A 19,927-nucleotide genomic window follows, 5' to 3' on the forward strand; every position below is an offset into this window, starting at 1 on the left:
CCGTGGACGTTTAATTTGACCAAAGTTCTTTAACACGTTTAACTGACAATGGTTTTCATCAGTAGGTAGAAACCATTAAAGGTGCAGAGGGGAACGTTTACCTCATACACAGAGTTAGCCACATGCTTTACTTTGGGCCAGCAGCAGATTCCATGTTATTGTGATGATGCAATACTAGTTACTGTCAAAGTCTCCATGTAATATTCTTCTGTTATAATCTCTATAAACAGATTCTACATGTGAATTTGCAGAATCTGTGTGGGACAACATCTTGGGGCCGGAAGCTTCTTGTTTACGTTTCTAGTTCGACCAATCACGTTTGAGCAGGCGTTGGTTGTGTTGAAGATTTATATGAATATAAGAGAAACATTCGACTCATGTGTGAAAAGAAACAAGTCGGATTGTAAACGGTGAACTGGGAACAGAGTAGAGTCTTGGACTGGTTATTCCCTGTCTGCACCAGGAGCCCCAACATATTGCCCCTGTCCCCGTTAATATTATTATTAATAATCTTGAGAGATTAACGTGCTTTCTTCTCTCAAGTCACGTGACCCTCCCTGAACATCTCACCTGCTGCGGCGGAGGCTCGCTGCCCCGGCTGGTGAGGCGGCTCAGGATGCTCCGCTCCGACATCTGCAGGCGAGCCGACACCGGAGGGATCCGGGACAACATGTTGGGCAGTCGAGTCACATCGGCCTTCATGTCGCTCAGAAGCTCCTCCAGCTGGTTCAGCACTGAGAGAACAGAGAGAACACACGACACGTTAGAGAGAGGAACACACAACAAGTCAGACAGAGGAACACACAACACGTCAGAGAGAGAAACACAAAACACGTTAGAGAGAGGAACACACAACAAGTCAGACAGGCGTTTCACTTCTGTTCAATAAATGCTGCAGGTCTGGTCTCAAATAAGTGAGAAAAACACCACAACCGAGACTAAAAGCAAAGAAAAGTTTCGAGAAATTATCTTTAAAATTAAAGAGCGAACTCAAATCATTAGAAAAAATTAATTGGGGGGGGGGGTGCTTGGGCCTAAAATTAACAACTTCCAAAAACTAAATGCCATCAAGTCTTCCCTCATGACATGGAAATGAGGCTTGATATATTATAGTTTTACCATAAATTTGATTATAAATAAATATAAAAAGAAAACACAAATACAAACAAATGCATAGAGTGTCAATTCAGAAACCTTTTTATAAAATGTACTAAATATAATATTCTTTTAATGAAGCATAAACATAAATGCACATCCTTTCTGCATTGTTTATTCTGTAAAGTAAAAGAGATCATGTCGTATGGAGTAAAAAGATATCACACATGATTTTAGAGAACATAAGTTGATGTTCATTTGAATCAGGATTCTTTAAAGTACTTCATTAAAAGATACATCTTTAGTGTTGCTAGAGTAGAACCATTCAGTTAAACATCTATTATTCCAATGGATAAACATAGTGGTCAAAAATTAGTTATCAAGATATTGATCATCTTTAAACATTCATTTCATGCAGATGTTGTTTTTGGAGCCCCTGGCAGACGAGGCCGAGGTTCATTACATCTGTTGCTATCTCTGAGACCTTTGTGCAGCACGGCGTTGGCCGGCTTGTTCCCGGCCAGCGACTCCTTGGACAGGTGCTGGTGGGACTCGGCCAGACACTCCACCTCGGCAAAGCGAGTGTTCAGGGCCATGGCCGGGTGGCTGGGGTCCTGGGTCATGTTCAGGTAGGCCGCCCGCCGCAGCTGCTCCTCGATCACCAGGGCCTGCTCCAGCAGCTTCAGGGAGAAAGAGAGAGAGAGAGAGAGAGAGAGAGAGAGAGGGTGAATCACAAGTGGGGAAATATTCAGACAAAACAAATCCTCTGATCCTTGAACTCGTCCGTTTCTCAGGTGTTTTGATTTTTAATGATGAGAACTCAGCGATGTGCCTTAAAGCGGCGAGCCAGGAACTTGTTCTTCATCTCCAGGTAGTTGCCCTTGTGTATCTCGGTCTTGAAGGGCTCGTTGAGAATAGCATAGCGGGGGTCATTCTGAATGTCTTGCCAGCGAGCGTAGCCGTGTCTGAGTCGGGGTCAGGAAAAAGAAACAACAACAAATGGAAGCACAGAAAAAAAAAAAGCTGCCGGAGCCTCTCGCTGGCACATCTGGATGAGAGGATACGTGACGATGCCGGCCAGCAGCCAGTAGTCGTGGCGGCGGTGCCAGATGTCGTGCATCTTCCCGGAGGACAGCGCGGCCCGCTCCTCGGTTTGCCACAGGGTGTGCAGCTCTGCCGGGCGGCGAGTCACAGACAGAGGGCGTGTGTGAGTTTTTAAACAGAAACACAAAGTAGGTAAGTGAGGAAACAGTGAGAGCACATCAACAACACACATCAAGATGGATGACAACAACACGGCAACTCCATTGAGTGTTTAGAGAGCACACATCCAGGAGATGTTTACACAAAGTCTGGCAGGAGGATGTGATATTATTAATAAACTCGGGAGTGAGTTATGAAATCAAAATCGTTATATTCAGGAGAAAGAGCTTCCAGCTGTGAGGGAAACGATTTCTGAGTGAAATCAGCTCGAGTGCTGTCGTCCCACTTCCTGTACTCACTGCTCGTTTGTCTCCAGATAAGATCACAACCGGCTCATCGCTCCGACTCGGAACGACAGAGAAATCATTTAAGTTCCCCGATTAAATCTCAGCCACACAATATTACACAACAACATTATGGAAATGAGTCTGAGCCTCTGAACAACATATGGTTATGTTTTTGTCTTCGTTCAGACCTATGTCTAATATGAGATTCAAGTTTATTCTGACAGATTTAAACGTTTAACACCAGGATTAGAAATAAAATAATCAGACAATATGCAATTGACTCGTAATTTAAGAAAAAAGTCGTAGATTATTAATTATTAATCAGTAATATTACGGTCTGTGTGGTTTCATACAATAGACTTACACGGACTACACTTATAAAGTATAAATTAAAGAGATGCTCCACATTCCTCATTTTAACTCAGTTAATTTTCTAATATTCCCCGATAAAATTACATGTAGCTTAAAATTCTCTCCTATATTTACAGAATATCTTTAATTAGCCGTAATACTGCGTTATAGTTAATGAGTTAAGTTACATGAAGACTATTTAAACTTGTATTTCTCCATGTGATCGAATTATTCTCATAAACATGAAAACACACTATGTTCTCTATAGTTTCAGAAGCTGTGTCACTTTTTTTTTTAAATTAAACTTCACTTATTCTTACCTGTAAAGCCTCCGTCAGCAATATTAAACATGAACTTGGCTTTGAATCCGTTCCTGTCCTCCTTCCTGCTCTCGTCCAGCTCCTCCAGAGTGTCCTTGTCCCCGTTCAGCCGCCCGTCCAACGCGTCCTCGCTCTTCACATCGTCTGCAGCAGCGGCAACAGAGGAGTCGATTTCAAAAGAGGAACAAACACCAAACAGGAAAATATCCGCGATGCTTCGGGGATCGATAGTTTGCATTTACCTGGCTTGTTCTCCTTGTCTTCACTTTTGGCCAGAGGAGAATCGTTATCTCCTTTTTCTGAGTCCCTGCAGGGATCGGCTGAGGAGACAAGAGGCATTTGAGGTGAAATTAAAAAACCTCACAGAGAAAAACTCCAAATCCTCAGCGCCCCCCGATGGTGCACCACTCACTTTTAGGTGAGACTTGAGCGGATGACAGCTCGGCCTGCTTCAAAGCCGACTCTTTGGGGTTGGCAGATGGCTCCGTCTTTGTGGAGGGCGCCTCGCTGCCGTCCCTCTCATCTCCCGTCTTCTCCTCGGAGCCGGCCTTGCTCTCCTCGCTGTCAGCCGCCTTCTCGGGTACAGAGGCCGGCTCCGAGCTGGAGGTCTGGGGAGGAAAGAGGAGGAAAAGTTTGCAGAGGACAAAGAGATGAGTTAAAAAGGTGTGGAAGTTTGACAACGGCGTCTTCGGAGACAACGCGCGTGGTGGGTTTAAAGCCTGATGAAGCACGGGAAGACAGACAAGACAGCAGAATGAGAGAGACGGCCGGTGGAGGGACGGACTCACCTCCTGCTCTGACGCTTTCTTGCTGTCCTGCTCTGTGGTCTCCTTGTCCTCCGTGCTCCCCAGGAGGGACTCGCTCTTCTCTGCAAGTCAGAAAACAGCAAAAGCTCAAACTTCCATCTTATCTTTTAAAAATCTTACTGAGCATGAGCTGCAGAGAGCAAGAGAGAAGTGGAAGGCCTTGTTGTTCTGACCGGGGGGGACGGGGGTGCCGGGCTGAGTGGCCACGGGGCTCAGTGGCACCGGCGTGTTGGGGTCGGAGGAGACGCTCTCCGTCAGCTTCTTCAGCTCCATGCCGATGGGAATCAGATCTGGAGAACTCAGCTTCCCGTTCACGTGCTCGAACTCCTGCACCTGCACAGAGATTCACTCAGTGACATGTGATCATCATAAGATTATAAACATCACATTGTATTAATTACACATATGATAATAGATATATTTAACTTACTTATTCAACTTTAATTTGCTTTTAGTTCAGAATTAGCATAGTTTTGAATTTAGTGAAGAGGAAACAATCAGGCTAATGATTGATTGGTTTGTTGACCGGCTCCTGACATTTTCTGTTGTTTGTTGGTTTGTTGTTTGTTTGTGTGTCAGCAGAATTACATAAAAACTGCTAAATGCATTTTCATGAAAGAACCCATTCAATTCAGCCATTTGTTCAGCCAGTAGAGCTACAACTGATATCACAATGGAACTTGTGATTTTCAGGACTGCTTTGCTATCCTAGCGATAAGGAGTGATGGAAGTTGATAGAAGTTGAAATATTCTCGCAGCTTCTCAGATGAGATGATCTTCTGCTTTTCATTGGAAACCATCACAGTGATGTGAATGTCACGCTGAATCTGGAGACACCTGCAACCACTAAAACCAGATCTACTGGGGGACGGATCTTTATCCCAGTGTCTGAGTAAAGTGAGGTTTCCCCATAATAAATTTAACGTAATCTATTATCCCTGCTAAATTGTACGACAAACCAAAACAACACAATAGGTGTACGAAGGTGATGATGTCATATATATTTTGATTTATGTAATGAAGTCTATTAACTGACCAGTGACTTTGCTGAATGACATAATTGTGAAAGATTCCAAACTTAGATTCCAGCTTCTCAAATGAGACAATTTGCTGCTTTTCTTTGGTAAATATAACTGCTATGTGAATATTACAGGGTTTTGTATTCTGAAATCATAACCCTGATTCCCAGAGAATACACAAACCCTTCTCCTCTCCTGTCTCGAGCCTCGTGAAGCGAACAAACATCTGAATTTGTAGTTTGAGTTGAAAACAGCATCTTGTCAGCAGCTGCCTCTCGATGAACAGTTTGACCCACTTCCTCTAATCTCACCGGCGCGGAGGAGGAGGAGGAGGAGAACCCGGTGTTTTCGGTGTTTGTACCTTTTTCCTGACGAGGGACATGACCCCGATCCTGGTGAGGACGTGTTGGCGAGACAGCCCCTCCCGCGGGACGCCATCAGCGAAGGTCTCCGCCCCGTCCGCCCCCGGCTCACACAGATGTCTCATGAACAGAGACACATAGGCCCTGATGGAGGAAACACTTAGGAGTTAGATTCCTCTGAGGTCACCGGCTACAACGCCATGTTTTTAAACTGCTGTTGACAACTGGGGGAAAGATAAGGCAGCACCTGTAGCAGTGTTAGAATGTGGTAATAGTGGTTGTTCATGTAAATCCAGGCTGATTGATATATATTGATTTGATGATAATATCGACCAATAGGACACAGTGTCTGGGTTTATGTTTGTCGATATGAAAACTAAGATCCGCATTCAATTTACTTAATTGAAATTGTATGTATTGTTTTCTTTTTATTTATATATGTGGGAATTTTATAAGCTTATTACAATATTTCTAAACTGGATCCATATTCAAATTTGACTTCTTTACCTTTTTAAGGCTTTAATTTGTCTCGTGTAGTTTTCTATCCCTGTGAGTTTGGAGAAAGCTTTGAAAAAAGTATTTCATGTTTAATGTAAATTGAATATGATGTGAAACTGAAAAAATGAAATACGGAGAATAAAGAACAATTAGAGACTAACGACCTCTGTGTCTCTAGAAAATTCACAGTGACACCAGTGGAAGCAGTTTTACAAGCTGTTGTAAGACCAGTAACAGTACCAGCAGTCGAACCAGTAGAGCCAGTAGTGACCACAGCAGCACCAGTGGTGGTGAAACTTGATTTGCCTCATTCTTTGCTTGAGAAATAACAAACAGATCTCAGGGCTACAAAGATTGTTTGTGCAGTGTTTGGGTTTTGGTTCACTATACAGAGAGAGAGAGAGAGAGAGAGAGAGAGAGAGAGACAACCCTGAAACTGGCAAGGCCGACTTTTAAAGAGTTTATAAGAGAGCTCTGGAGCTTTGCTCTCTGCAAACCAATTAAATATGAGAAGCCGAGAAAACAGCCGGGAGCTGCTTCTTAACTTGGCAGAAAATAAAGCCCTGTGTGAATAGACAGCTGTGGTCGAATCACATAAAACCATCAGTGACGGACTCTCACCGGAACTCGCGCTCGCTCTTCCCTCGCAGGTCCCTCACCAGCCAGTGGGAGTTGAAGGCGTCCTGCGGCGGCATGCCCCAGCGCATGATGGCGTTGAGGAAGGCTTTCCTCTGGCGGGCGTTGAACCCCAGAACCTTCAGAGAGAGAGAGAGAGAGAGAGAGAGAGAGCAGCTTCACACTGAGAATCTCAACCAACAACCAGAGCACATTACCCTGATAGCTACATACGTACTGAACTACCTGGTGTATGTACAGTCATGTGTTATGTGATGTATTGTGTGTTTTATAAAGTAACTACAAGGCCACTCAGCAGATTGTTATACCTTCAGCGACACTTACTGTTTGTGTTTGATTGTCTGTCAGATGATTGGATGCCATCATGTTCCCAGATGATCTCAGCAATTACTTTGGTGAATACAACTTTATTATGACCCATTATAATAATAACATCCGGAAAACTACACACAAATCGGATTTATCGTTATAGAGCGCAGTCCCCCCACAGTCCCCTTATGAAACCACATTTAAATTCACTAGATCCAGATTTAACGCACTCATACATCAGTCCCATAAAAATGCCAGATCTTTTTTTAAGGAACAAGATCCGAGTTTCATTCCCTGAGAAAATTTTGGAAAACTTTGAAAAACGAACCCATAAGTTAATTCAGGTGAGAAAAACAAATCCCTCGATCCACCAAACATTGAATGGGTTCTTTTCTTTGGCCCACGTCCGATGCTTCCTCTAAGTTTTGTGGAAATTTACCAAGTTTTCTTTTTGCTGACAAACAAACAATCCAGCCAACAAAGCAACGTACGGGGTGAAAACATAACCTCATTGAATCATTTATTGATCTTAAATCACAGACTAGTGATCGATTACACAGGATCAGCTGGGGATTGGTGGTGTTTACTTGATTACTTGCTGCTAAATGTTGGTCCCTCATCCCACTATGTGTGGCCTTCTACCCAGTACATGTTGAAGAAAGGACCTGGAGCCCTGACTTACCTCAATGCTGCCTCCAACACGTGCCAGTAACGGAGGCAGAGGTTTGTCTCTCTCGCTTTTCATCTGCCGACGAGACTGTCTGCGACCCCCTACAACAAAACAAGTCAGATGCACTGTCAGGAGGATGCCCCCCCCCCTCCACGTTGTAATGTGGTGTCACCGCTCACACAGAGGCACGGTGATGATGTCATACGCTGACTCCTACCTTCAGGCCTCTCCTCGAAATCTTCGTCCTCGTCCTCGGACCCCACGGAGTACTCCGACTGATTGTCTGAAAGATCATCCTGCCACTCTGAGCACATACATCACAGAGAAACAGTACATTGTGTTCGCTTCCGCCGGTGGCCACCCGAGGGCGCCGCGGCACCGCCGATTACCGCGGACCACTACAGGACCTCTCGTCCTCTGGAAGAGAGGTGAGAGGACACTACTCCGCCAGGCAATCACTCGAGACTTAGAGAGCACTCTGAGCCGTGAAATCTCTCACTCGGTCGGCTGCTGTTGAACTGTGGCGCAGCTTCAACACCAGCCGAGGAAACTCGATAGACACCTGAGAGCTCCAGGCCAGTGGAACGCTCCCTGTGGAGGATTTGATGGAGGTCGACAGCTCTCGTTCACACTGGGGGATTAATTCATGTCCAGTTTTTGCCTAAATGTACAATTATTCTGCGTTAAAGGGATAGATCACAGTAATGTTTAAATTCAGGCATGATCTACTCCTTCTACCACTATGCTGATGGGGGGGGGTGGGGTGAAGTATTTGAGTCCACAAAAAAGTTCTTGAGTCTCGGGGTAAACTTTGTTGCAGCAGAATCCAATACAGTCGAAGTTGATTGTGGCTTCTTCTTCAGAGGTAAAACATAACATGCCTCCATTCTGCTCCGGTGGCGTCATCCAAGTGTCCAGAAGCCCAGACATTCAAATTTAGACTTGAAACTCCGTCCTTTACACCGTGTGTCTGATAGAGGTGCGATCCAAAGCCGGGCACCTCGGAAAACACCGCACACACTCTTGCCCAAGGGCTTGGGCTGGGTGCGCGTTCGTGTGGCTACATCAGCTAGCATAGCCACCACCGGTACTGCACTTTTAGGGTTAAAACTTGGTGTAAATGACTTTTTTTCGAGTCCAATTTGAAAGTCGGGGCCTGCGGACACTTGGATGACACCACCGGAGCAGAATGGAGCCATGTTGTGTTGTTTCTGTTGCTTTTATTCGTCTGAAGAGAAGTTCCCTTCGGCCGCAACGCTGTTTACCCCTGAAAGTCCAGAAGTGATCCGTGCACTCAAGCACTTCACCCTACCTCTCCATCGGCCTAGTGGTGAGTAGATAACGAGTGAACTTTCATTTCTTGGGGAACTATCCCTTTAAGTGGAGCACGTGAGGAAACAGCATCAGCAGCCTCAGTGTCCCTGTTCTGTTATTGAATTAACAGGATGTCACACTATCGGTCACAGCGCCCGGTGCACGAGAGCTGCTGACGTGCAGGAGAAGCCACAGAGAGGAAGCTCCACTGGTCTGTGCACTGACGCCATCGACGCAACAGATCTCCTGTTTCTGCAAAGTCTCAAATGACTTCAGGGACAAGTCACAAGTTGAGCTGAGCTGTTACACAACAAACAAGCTTCCATTTTGGCGGCTGATTGGCAGATCGGCCTCGGCATCGAGCGACTTCTTCTACACGTCGATAGAAAGGTTTTGCTTTTAGCTTATTTTTCAACTGAAATATCAAAAGTGTTAATCTTCAATCTCATCATAATGGGCAGAAGCTCCTAGAATTGAAAACACAGCATTTAGTATCGACTGGTGAGGCCTTAACACTCTGCTTAGCTGCTAAACTGCGTGAAGATCATTTGAGGGGGAAAACAAACGGATCCATATATATTTTTTTTAAACCAAACAGGAGCCTGCTGAGCCTTTTCTTTCTCAGAAATTGTTTTGGGGCTCGTCTGCTACAAACAAGCCACAAAGCTTCTCCTGCATCATCTCAATGGCGATAGAAGAACATGGCAATCTTAAAGATTAACACTTTATAAATTAGTCTCGGTGAAAGCAAAGCGGTTGATGTGAGTCCTGTGTGTGTCTGTGTGTGTGTGTGTGTGTGCGTGTGTGTGTGTGTTGACGGAGCCTACCCTGATCCTCCTGTGTCGTGTCGTTGTAGTTGACCTGCTTCCGGATGCGCTTGCCCTTGCCCAGGTTCCGAGCCAGATCCTCCTGCTGCTGCTCGTAGTGGTGACGGAGGAGTTTCTCCCAGTATTCTGGATCCACGTTCTCCTCCTGCTTGATGATCTCCCGCTCCACCTCCTCCTGAACAAACACACAAACACACACACACGCTAGTAACTGCTATAATTCTAGTTAATATAGATGAGTTGATAGGGGGAGAGATGTTTTGAATATGGGATAAACAAAAAAAACTTGGATAATAAACCTGAAATTTAGAAAAACCATTTAAATACTCATGCTACAAATGAGATGTCCATCTTAAAGATCTCTTTTTCCTTTGAGTGACCCCACTCGCCCTGGTCACCACCGGCTGAGGGACACGAGCACTTCCTCACCTCTCCTTCCTCCTCCTTCACCACGTACTGAGCCACCTTGAAGGAGCTCAGGTACTCGTTCATGTTCTGGATCTCCGTGTCCTCGGTGGCGCTCCGGTTGCGGTCCAGCAGGTTGGAGATGGCATCGTCGTCGTAGTGAATCACGTTGCCCTCCTCGCAATCTTTGGTGTCACCTGTTGATGACCAAGAGGAGCCGATCAGGGTGGATGGAGACGTACGTTGGAGAAACACAAGCAGTGTTTAGTTCTGACGTGGCAGACGGAGAACCAAGGGAGCTTCTGCACACTGGACTCACCATCAGACCTGCCCATGGCCCGGGCCGCCTCGATTTCATCTTTGAAGAGCTCCTCCGTGCCAAACTTGAGGATGTCGTCCAGCTCCTGTTTGGACATGGATCCGGTCTTGGAGCCCAGGCCCGGCCGCACCACCAGGTGGGTGAGCATCATCTTCCTCTTCGCCACCTGAGTGATCCGCTCCTCCACCGAGCCTCGTGTCACGAAGCGGTAGATCATCACCTTCCTGTTTTGGCCGATTCGGTGGGCCCTGCTGAAAGCCTGGGGAGGAGGCACAGCACCGGTAAGAAGCAGCTACAACAACAGCTACACAAATCAAACAAGTGTGTAAGTGCGTCGTGAATCGCTACTTGAATGTCGTTGTGAGGATTCCAGTCGGAGTCGTAAATGACGACGGTGTCGGCGCTGGCCAGATTGATGCCGAGACCTCCGGCTCGTGTCGAGAGCAGGAAGCAGAACTGCTGAGCCCCCGGTGCTGTGACGGAAACCAGAGCAGAGGGTTGATGTGTGCGTGAACTGTGCAGAAAACACACACACATGTAGAGTAACACATCATGCGTCGTCACTAACTCACCATTGAAGCGGTCGATGGCCTCCTGTCTCAGGCCTCCGGTAATTCCTCCGTCTATACGCTCATATTTATAACCTTCAAACTCCAGGAAATCCTCCAGAAGATCCAACATCTTTGTCATCTGGGTGAAGAAGGTTTAACAGCTGCGATCAGACTAACTGGAATTGTGTTAAACTCAGAAAGGAGTGATTCTCCACAGACAACTGACATCAGCACTGGAGAGGCCAAAATGTGGATTTCTGGATTTTCTGGATTTTATAGCCACCGATCAGACACAATATCCACTGGACTATTACCTGAGAGAAAATGAGAACTCTGTGTCCCTCGTCCTTGAGTTTCCTCAGCATCTTCTGAAGCAGCGTCAGTTTCCCTGAGGACTTCACCAGCTGGCTGCCGTCATAAGAACCGTTGGGTAACACAGGAGCTTCCTGCAAAGACGGACAAAGACATAATTCCAGAGAAATACATGTTTTATTGATATGTAACTGGTATTGAAAGGTGCTGAGCAGTGGTTGTGTTGTGTTCTCACCACAGCAGCCACAGGGAACAGGTAGGGGTGGTTGCAGCACTTCTTCAGGTCCATCATGATGTTCAGCAGCGACACCTGGTTCCCTCCACCTTTGGAGTTTAGGGCCTCGAAGTTCCGCGTCAGGATGAACTTGTAGTATTTCCTGAAAGGTCGGAGGTCAGAGGTCAGATTGACTCACATTTACTTTCAATTATCACCACACTGTAAAAAATATGATGTTGAATTAACTTACATGTAATACAGCAAGTGGCTACATAAAATATATAGTTGAGTGTACATATTTCTATTATAAATAGTATTTTTTTATTTCATAATAATAACAATAATAATAATAAATCTACTAAATTTGGAGTATAATTTACAGTAATTTTTTTATATTAATTTCACTTAAATTAATTATGTACATTCACTTCAATGTAACTGTTTGATTTAAAAATTTAGTTTGATCTTATTACATATTTTAAACAGCCCCCCCCACCACCACTTATGTACTTTATTTGCATAAACACAAAACCCATTGTTGATGGAATGTAACACCATCAAGACGTCTTCATACATCTGCAGATAAAAGCTTCTTTAGACCATATTCAAGTTTTTGTATCTTTTGAGTTATATGGTCTTATGAAGCTCTTACCTTTTAGATTTAAAATACATATAAATGTGGATAAGAACCATGTTGTATCAAATGTCCCGGACCCGGACAATGCACACAATCAACTCTTACTACAACCATTCTCTCTTTAATGTCTCCCTCCTCCTGGGCCTTACTTCTGCATGGGGCTGAGCTCCACCCGGACGATCAGCTCCGTCTTTGCGGGCATGTTCTTGAACACGTCGACCTTCAGCCTCCGGAGCATGTGAGGGCCGAGCAGGTCGTGAAGCTTCTTGATCTGGTCCTCTTTCGAGATGTCGGCGAACTCCTCCAGGAAGCCGTCCAGGTTACTGCACGGGTCACAAGTTATTCAAGGAGGGAGCAGCAGAGGAGAACAAATGAAAAGATGGAGAACGAAATAAAAAAAAGCAAGGGAATAAAGACGATGGGCAAAAGAGAGGAAGGTCTTACTTGAAGCGCTCCGGGGTGAGGAAGTTGAGCAGGTGGAACAGCTCCTCCAGGTTGTTCTGCAGAGGCGTCCCAGTCAGCAGCAGCTTGTAGTAGATCTTATACCCGTTAAGAATCCTAAAAAACTGCACAGGACACAGAATGTTCAGAATATGATTGAAATAAGGGTTAGCCAAATTTTATTTCTTAGATTACAGTGGGGGACAAACATTTCCCACTTGTTTCTGTTCCTTTTTGATCACAACCTTTTAATGGTTTTTACTATGTAGAGGCTGTTGTACCTTTGATTGGTTGTTCTTCAGTCTGTGGGCCTCGTCTACCACCAGACAGGCCCAGGTGATGGAGCCCAGCACGGCTTGATCTATGGTGATCAGCTCATAGGACGTCAGCAGCACGTGGAACTTGATCGGAGTGTCTTTCTGCAGGCGGAGGAACAAAGAAGAACACAGGAGCGTTTCAAATGTGGCCCGATTTAGACGTAGGATCCTTTGGTGAAGGAAAGTTATTTAAATACTCAACTGTCGGCACAGAAATCCAACTCTTCTGTCAACTAAAGGTTCAAAATTGAGCTCACAGATATGGAGTTTTGGGGGTAAATGCCAATAATGATATTAGGGAGTAAAATAATGTGTATAAACATATTAAAAAGATGACAAAGATAAGGTACAAAGATTTATATTTTACGAAATCAAAGTTTATTATAAATGAAAAAGAAAATACAAACAAATATGTAGAGCTTGAATCAGGAAAATAGATTTTTCTGCAATTTTCATATTCAAAAACTTGAAAGCAAAATGTCTCTGAAAGGCTCTTTTATCAGCCAATCGATGAAGCCCTCAGTCTCTAGTTCAAACTCAAGTATTTGATGTGGGTGTGGTCTTGGGGCAGTTGACCTCACCTTCATGCGAAACACCTTTCGTCCTGATTTCACTGCGCTGTCCTCGAAGGTGAACTCGTTCTCCCGGATCGTGGCCCTGCTGTCTTTGTCCCCGGTGTACGTCAACACGTAGAAGTCCGGGGCCCACATCTCGAACTCCCGCTCCCAGTTGATGATGGTGGAGAGCGGCGCACTCACCAGGAAAGGCCCCTTGGAGTGACCCTGAGATACAGAGAGAGAGAGAGGGAGGGAAGACGTTCTCATGATCCAGCTGGATAATCGATGTCCCACAATGAAGAGCAAACATGAGGACAGTCCCTCACCTCCTTGTACAGCGAGTAGAGGAACACTATGGTTTGCACCGTCTTTCCCAGACCCATCTCGTCGGCCAGGATGGTGTCGGTGCCCTGAGCCCAGGAGAACCTCAGCCAGTTCAGGCCCTCCAGCTGGTACGGGTGCAGCGTTCCTCCAGTGGCGTTAATGTACCAGGGCTGGTGCTCGAACTTGATGGTTGGCTGAGGACATGACCGTACAGTGGTATGAAGTGTTAATAAAGGTAAAAGAATAATTTAATAATCCTACAGCATCACTTTTGAGAGGTTCTGCTGCAGAAATCAGCCAGAAACCCTGAAATTCTTTCACTAAACAGAAACATGTAACTAGGTCGACTCATCGCTGCCTAAACATCCCGGCTTACATCTATGATGGGAGCGTCAGGAGGGACCTCCTTTTTCTGATGGTCCTCTTTGAGTTTTGTTCCTTTCCTCGCCACCAGGGGGCGTTGGTCCTCCCCTAGAATTTGCTCCCTGATATATACAAAAAAAGAGAAAAGAAATTGCAGCAGCATGAAGAGCCAAACAACTCAAACAGGGGAATCACACAGCTAGAGGGCAGGGCAGAGGAGAAGATGCAGTCTGTGTTTATATTCACATCTTCACTGTCGTCTCCAGACCACGAGGAGCCACTGTGGAAATAAACTGGTTTAGGAATGCTGTTGAACCGACCTGTGGTCCCAGTAGAGAGCTATGTGACTGTCGTACTCTGGGACGTCGAAGTCATCCACCTCCCAGGTGCACTGGTCGTAGGGCAGGTCTCTCCATTTGATCAGGTAGTGCACATCGCCATCTTTATCAAAACTACAGGGAAGAAGAAGAGGAAAAAACAAAGGAAAACATATGATGCTTTTTCCATTTTTCTGTAATTTAGTTAATTTCCTAAATTAGATTTGGTGTAAAAGACTTTTAATAAAACCAGTTAAAACTATTTTCTACAATCACAACATCTGGAGTGGATTATCTAGCCAATCAGAGAAGACTGAGATGAATCTGTCTCACGGGAATTTCTGAAAAGTTTGAAAACATGTGAAAATGAACGTTTTGTTTTTTTCGCTTTGGATAAACAACTTTCTGTTCTCTTTAAAGATTTCCATCACAAAGTGTTCACCGAGACTTGAATCACGGTATTTCCCATGTTACCACATTAAAGCCACATGCGGTGAAGAATAATCTCCATCTATAAAAAGCAGGATTACAACGAGCATGAACCACCGAGCACCAACTTAACGTCCACAACCACAAATCTGCAAAACATCTGGATGTGAGAAGCCGTGAGCAGCCACCTGTGGTTGACCACCCGGTGGATAACCATCCACTCGGGTTTGATGCCGTAGCGGTAGAAGCGCTCCTCCATCGCGGCGTACTGGGGGTCCTTGCTCTTCCTCTTCTCGTTGTTGAGCTCCTCCTCTCCGGAGCCGTAGTCGAACGGCGGCGGCTCGTCCATCTCGTTCTTCCGCTGGTAGTTCCGGTACATGACGGTGTGGTACAGCTCCAGCTGCACAGCCACAGGCAGAGCACAAGAATCCTGCTTAGTCTCATCAGCACCGACTCTCTGTTCTCAAGAATGGAGATCATTCTGGCAAAGCATAGAAACTCATTGGATTCAGAGCTAAAAGTTTCAGAATGGAATGAAGGGAAGATGGATATGAAGTCAATTAGGGAACCTGTCCTGTTGCTAAAGAAGAGATGAGACTTCTCAGTGTTCTATCATCTCTGAATTAAGTTTCAACTAGGGTTTTGCACTGAAATGCTCACTGATTGTATCCTTGATACTGACAGTTAACTGGGTGTGTGATCATGCATCATTATATATTATTATGTTTTGCACATTGTCTGTATAACATATACTAATTAAATTATTCCATATGTATCCCTCTAATTCACAAATTTACACAAATAGATACTTTTACAAACCATTTTCATATTCAGAATATTATACTATATTTTATTATCATTTATATGAATATATACCTATATCTTTATATAGATATACTATATATAGTAGTATACTATTTAGTATACTACTTTCAAATCATAATTTTGTTATACTTTGTGTATATATTTGAATAATTAACGATATACATTTTGTATTTTGTACCATATGCTTACAGCCGTCTAAATGTATATGTATATGTTTATTTCACTATCTCCTCATAGATAATGCTCAAATACAGTCACATACTTAAGTACCTTTCAGTTGCCGTATCTTATATACATATTTTCTGTATTTTTAATTGTATTGCATATTTTATTCTATTATCTTATCTTCACATTAAACCACAAAATGTCAAAGATTCTCTTCTGTGTTTTCCTTATTGGGAGAGTTCCTTGTTCCTGTGGCTAAAGCGAGCAGCAGTGTGTCCTCTCACCTGCAGCTCGCTGACCCAGGAGCAGTGCCAGTGCGACAGACCCGCCCACTTCACGAAGAACTCCCTCTCTGCGCGGCCCTTGAGGGGGGGCTTGGTCAGCGGGTCGTTGGGTTTCCCGTCGGGGCCGTCGGGCAGCTCCGCCGGCAGAGGAGGTTCCCCCCATGTCCAGTGCAGAATCTTCTGTACTTTACCTTTCAGCGGGGGACACTTAAAGAAAGACCAGAAGAAGAGTGAGGGTAAATACACAAACATGATATCAGATGAATGTAGTTCACATTAATATGCAGATTAATTCAAACACAAACATCCTAATGAGGAAGCTCACATCTAAAAAAATAAACTTCCTATATATTCAGAAACCAAACTTTACAAATCATTACTAGATTCAAGCTGACACATGTTTTTAACTCTCACCCTCACAAACTTTCTGATAACACCGAGACGATCACTGCCAACTTCTGTGGCCACAGGCACTTCATCATTTTATTAAATACAGTGTACAGACTTATTTTTCACATCTTAGTCCCGAGCTTGTTTTTCTCTCCTATGACTCATCAGCACATTTCCACCGACCGGGTTAAGTCAAATAGCAAACTTGTTTTTTGTAAGATTCCAAACTAACAATATCGTTGAAGTGATTGTAAATGTAGAAATCATAGAAATATTTGTTCTGTAGAAGTTTAGGAGGCGAGTTTAAGAAGTTGCATAACCAATAAGTTTAAGACTTTGGGACTGGATGCATATTTGTATTAATTAACAGTCATTCCATCTGTAATCTTTATGCTGTAAATATCTTTTGAGGGTCATCAGAGGGCCGGAGCCGATCCCAGCTGACCAGAGTCCGGCTGCACCCATCACCAGGTTTCCAGTGTATCTCAGTGTCAACAACAAACAGAGACAAAGAACCATGTGGAACCATTAGAGTCTCTAATTAACCTAATCTGCATGTTTTGGGGCAGGAAGCAGGAAGTACCCTCAGAAAACCCCCACAGACAAGAGACTCCACACAGAAAGGGCCTGGCCCTGGTCGGTCATTAGGGGTTAGGGTTAGAGAGCCAAAGGGCTGACGTGCTAACCACTGCACCCCCGTGCCCCTGCGGCCTCGACTCACCATGCACCGCGGACACAGCCACTCTCCGTTGGGGATCTCCGGCAGCGGCGGGTTGAGGCAGTGGATGTGGTAGGAGGACGGGCAGGTGTCGCAGCACAGCAGCTCTCCTCCGTCTTTACACACTCTGCAGAACTCCATGTGGTCGTCCTCCTCCTCCACCACCACCTCCTCCTCCTCCTCCTCCTCATCTTCATCTTTGGCCTCCCACTGGATTCCCTCTTTCTCCTGAGAGACGCAGTTTGGACACAAGTGGTTTCAGCGAGGTTACACACTCACAGATTGAATGATCACACCTTCTGTTTGTAAAATAACCCTGATTGTTACTATGAGGCCACATTAGGTTATATGAAGTATAGTGTTGGTTGTTTTTACTTGGTGATCAGAATCAGAATCAGAATCAGAATCAGAAGGTATTTATTGCCAAGTAGGTTTACACCTCTGGTTATTGGTGCATACCATACTTATAGTGCACTATAAGATATGTAAAATAATGTGTATGCAATGATGTGTGACTTTACAGATGCTGAATAAATATAAGAATCTAAGGAAACTTATAGTCCACAGCATTAATTGTACTGTTCTGAAGATACTGAGAACAAAAGTTCCTGCTCCAGAAAAAAAAGAATATTCTGGATATTTTCGCATCATAAAACTCAAATGAAAGAACGTGAGGTTAATATGATTTTATATATCCATATATATTATTGGATGATTTAATCTACATCAATATGTGTTTAGGTTTCACATGTATGTCCCCCCTGCTTTTATTTCTTTCAGTTTATAGAGGCACAATTGAAAAGGTGACAGTTGCTGATGTGAAATTGAGAGAATAAAAAGTTGAGCGTCCACGATTGTTTTTGTGAATAAAACCTCAAAACTGTAAAAAAAAAAAAATGTTTATCGGGATAATCCAACCGAGCAGCTCACACAGTGCGGGCAGCTCCATTTGCCCTCGGGGGCCTTCTCCAGCTCGGGCTCCAGGCAGACCAGGTGGTACGCTCTGGGACACGTGTCACACAGGATGATCTCTCCGCCCTGAGTGCAGACCTCGCAGTAGTCCTGGTGATCGGTCTCGTAGCCGTCCCCGTCCTCCTCTGCAGAAGGTGAAGGACGAGTTACACAACATGAGACAGAGTGTGAGGGAAATAACCCAACAAGAAAAAACGCTCTTAGAATAAATAAAGCTTCTAAATACATTTTGATTTATTCGTGAGCTGTAATAAGCCCGGGAGATTGTGTTTGTGAGTGTGGAGGAGAGAGAAAACACACACACACACACACACAGACACACACAGCGCAGAGCTTGGCGAGGCGAGTGTGAGACGGTAAACATACTTTTCCTTTTTTTCCGCCCACGCCGGGCCTTTTTCTTGGTGGTGGCCCCCCCCAAGGTATCGGAAAACACTGAGGCACTGTGGATGCTGATGTCATCAAAGTCGGACTCCTCCAGGAAGTCCTCCTCACTCTGGAGGAGCAAACACACACACAAGAAGAAGTAGAGAGCTCAGAGCCGCAGGAAGAAGAACAAATCAGTGTGTGAGTGTCAGAGAGAAGAAGAAGAGGAGGTGAAGAAGAGGAGGAGGTGAAGAAGAGGAGGATATGAATGGAGGGGGAAATAACTATCAGATAAAACCAGGTTGTACCGAGGAGGCTTTCTTCTTCTTCCCACTCTGGCCCGACTTTGATTTGGTCTTTTTCGGCTTGGGCTTCTTCTTCACCTCCTTCACCGACTTGCTTCTCTTCCTGACTCCTGGTCCTGAGACACACACACACACACACACACACACACACACACACACACACACATCCACACAAGTAAATCAACTTGTACTCCTGCTACTACTTCTAAAAATACGCGTTCTGCCACACTCCACCGAGCCTTACCCTTTCCCTCTTTGGTTTTGGCTTTTTTGACCGGCCCCGGCAGAGAGCTCGGCTGGCTGCCGCCGCCAGTCGCCGGCTGGGCCACGGTGACCGTCTCCACAGCGGCGGCCACGGCGGCGGCCACGGCGGTGGCAGATGCGCCTTTGAACGGGTTGTTGGCACTGAACTCTCTCCACTTGGCTCCTAACACCGTCATCATCTTTGACATGGGAATCTTCGGGTTCTTCTTGGCAATGAGAGGCCTGAGTAGAACCAGGGAGAAGGAGACAACAGCTTTATTATGTCACCCTTCATTCCCACTTCCCCCAGCACCGAAGGGAGCTGACACCCCCACTGCCCCTTAAGATTGTGTTGTTTCCCTGCCTGCTTTGCTGTGTGTGTGTGTCATGTTTGTGATTTGTCAGGCAGCAGCTTGAGGTTTGGCACGCTGGCCTGTGAAGGATAGTGGGTCAGAGCGGCGAGCCCCAGAGCCTCGGGGCTGTCACAGGCATCCAGTCAGCAGCTGACTGCTCACAGGGGGCACTGCAGGAGCTCATGCTCCACTTTGTCGGAGCAGCGGCTTAGCGGAGCAAGACAGCCCCAGGTGAGGAAGACTCTTTATACCAACAGCCGAGCTTTCTAGCACAAACAGAAAGAGCAGTGTTTGCTCCTCATTGGCTCGCTGTGGAGCTTCACGTTGGAAGTCTCTCTCCGTCAGGGACTCCGACGACTCTTAGAAACAGATCAGAGAGCGGCTTTGACACAGAGAGCCGGAGCAGACACACAAGGAGAC

General features: G+C 45.3%; 1 protein-coding gene across 6 annotated transcripts in view; it reads right to left on the minus strand.

Annotated features, from left to right (window-relative positions):
- chd5 (chromodomain helicase DNA binding protein 5) overlaps nucleotides 1-19,927 on the minus strand; it is a 36,640-nt gene that overhangs the window by 1,819 nt on the left and 14,894 nt on the right. For 4 of the 6 annotated variants that reach the window (XM_062407782.1, XM_062407765.1, XM_062407774.1 and 1 more), the window contains exons 5-38: nucleotides 19,156-19,397; nucleotides 18,915-19,027; nucleotides 18,607-18,736; nucleotides 18,199-18,365; nucleotides 17,272-17,496; nucleotides 16,161-16,367; nucleotides 15,075-15,286; nucleotides 14,461-14,592; nucleotides 14,154-14,262; nucleotides 13,780-13,971; nucleotides 13,478-13,678; nucleotides 12,861-12,998; nucleotides 12,583-12,704; nucleotides 12,288-12,461; nucleotides 11,520-11,661; nucleotides 11,287-11,418; nucleotides 10,994-11,111; nucleotides 10,770-10,894; nucleotides 10,422-10,680; nucleotides 10,127-10,299; nucleotides 9,698-9,872; nucleotides 7,774-7,839; nucleotides 7,569-7,657; nucleotides 6,563-6,696; nucleotides 5,443-5,587; nucleotides 4,236-4,395; nucleotides 4,045-4,124; nucleotides 3,669-3,864; nucleotides 3,499-3,576; nucleotides 3,257-3,400; nucleotides 2,160-2,268; nucleotides 1,928-2,060; nucleotides 1,559-1,775; nucleotides 571-734 (exon numbers count right to left, since the gene is read on the minus strand). In XM_062407782.1, the coding sequence (XP_062263766.1) occupies nucleotides 571-734; nucleotides 1,559-1,775; nucleotides 1,928-2,060; nucleotides 2,160-2,268; nucleotides 3,257-3,400; nucleotides 3,499-3,576; nucleotides 3,669-3,864; nucleotides 4,045-4,124; nucleotides 4,236-4,395; nucleotides 5,443-5,587; nucleotides 6,563-6,696; nucleotides 7,569-7,657; nucleotides 7,774-7,839; nucleotides 9,698-9,872; nucleotides 10,127-10,299; nucleotides 10,422-10,680; nucleotides 10,770-10,894; nucleotides 10,994-11,111; nucleotides 11,287-11,418; nucleotides 11,520-11,661; nucleotides 12,288-12,461; nucleotides 12,583-12,704; nucleotides 12,861-12,998; nucleotides 13,478-13,678; nucleotides 13,780-13,971; nucleotides 14,154-14,262; nucleotides 14,461-14,592; nucleotides 15,075-15,286; nucleotides 16,161-16,367; nucleotides 17,272-17,496; nucleotides 18,199-18,365; nucleotides 18,607-18,736; nucleotides 18,915-19,027; nucleotides 19,156-19,397 (5,203 nt within the window). The remainder of the gene's footprint in view (nucleotides 1-570; nucleotides 735-1,558; nucleotides 1,776-1,927; nucleotides 2,061-2,159; nucleotides 2,269-3,256; nucleotides 3,401-3,498; nucleotides 3,577-3,668; nucleotides 3,865-4,044; nucleotides 4,125-4,235; nucleotides 4,396-5,442; nucleotides 5,588-6,562; nucleotides 6,697-7,568; nucleotides 7,658-7,773; nucleotides 7,840-9,697; nucleotides 9,873-10,126; nucleotides 10,300-10,421; nucleotides 10,681-10,769; nucleotides 10,895-10,993; nucleotides 11,112-11,286; nucleotides 11,419-11,519; nucleotides 11,662-12,287; nucleotides 12,462-12,582; nucleotides 12,705-12,860; nucleotides 12,999-13,477; nucleotides 13,679-13,779; nucleotides 13,972-14,153; nucleotides 14,263-14,460; nucleotides 14,593-15,074; nucleotides 15,287-16,160; nucleotides 16,368-17,271; nucleotides 17,497-18,198; nucleotides 18,366-18,606; nucleotides 18,737-18,914; nucleotides 19,028-19,155; nucleotides 19,398-19,927) is intronic. The other 2 variants (XM_062407790.1, XM_062407757.1) reach the window with 1 other exon arrangement.

Source organism: Platichthys flesus, chromosome 2, assembly GCF_949316205.1.
Source record: "Platichthys flesus chromosome 2, fPlaFle2.1, whole genome shotgun sequence".
NCBI classification, from domain to species: Eukaryota; Metazoa; Chordata; class Actinopteri; order Pleuronectiformes; family Pleuronectidae; genus Platichthys; species Platichthys flesus.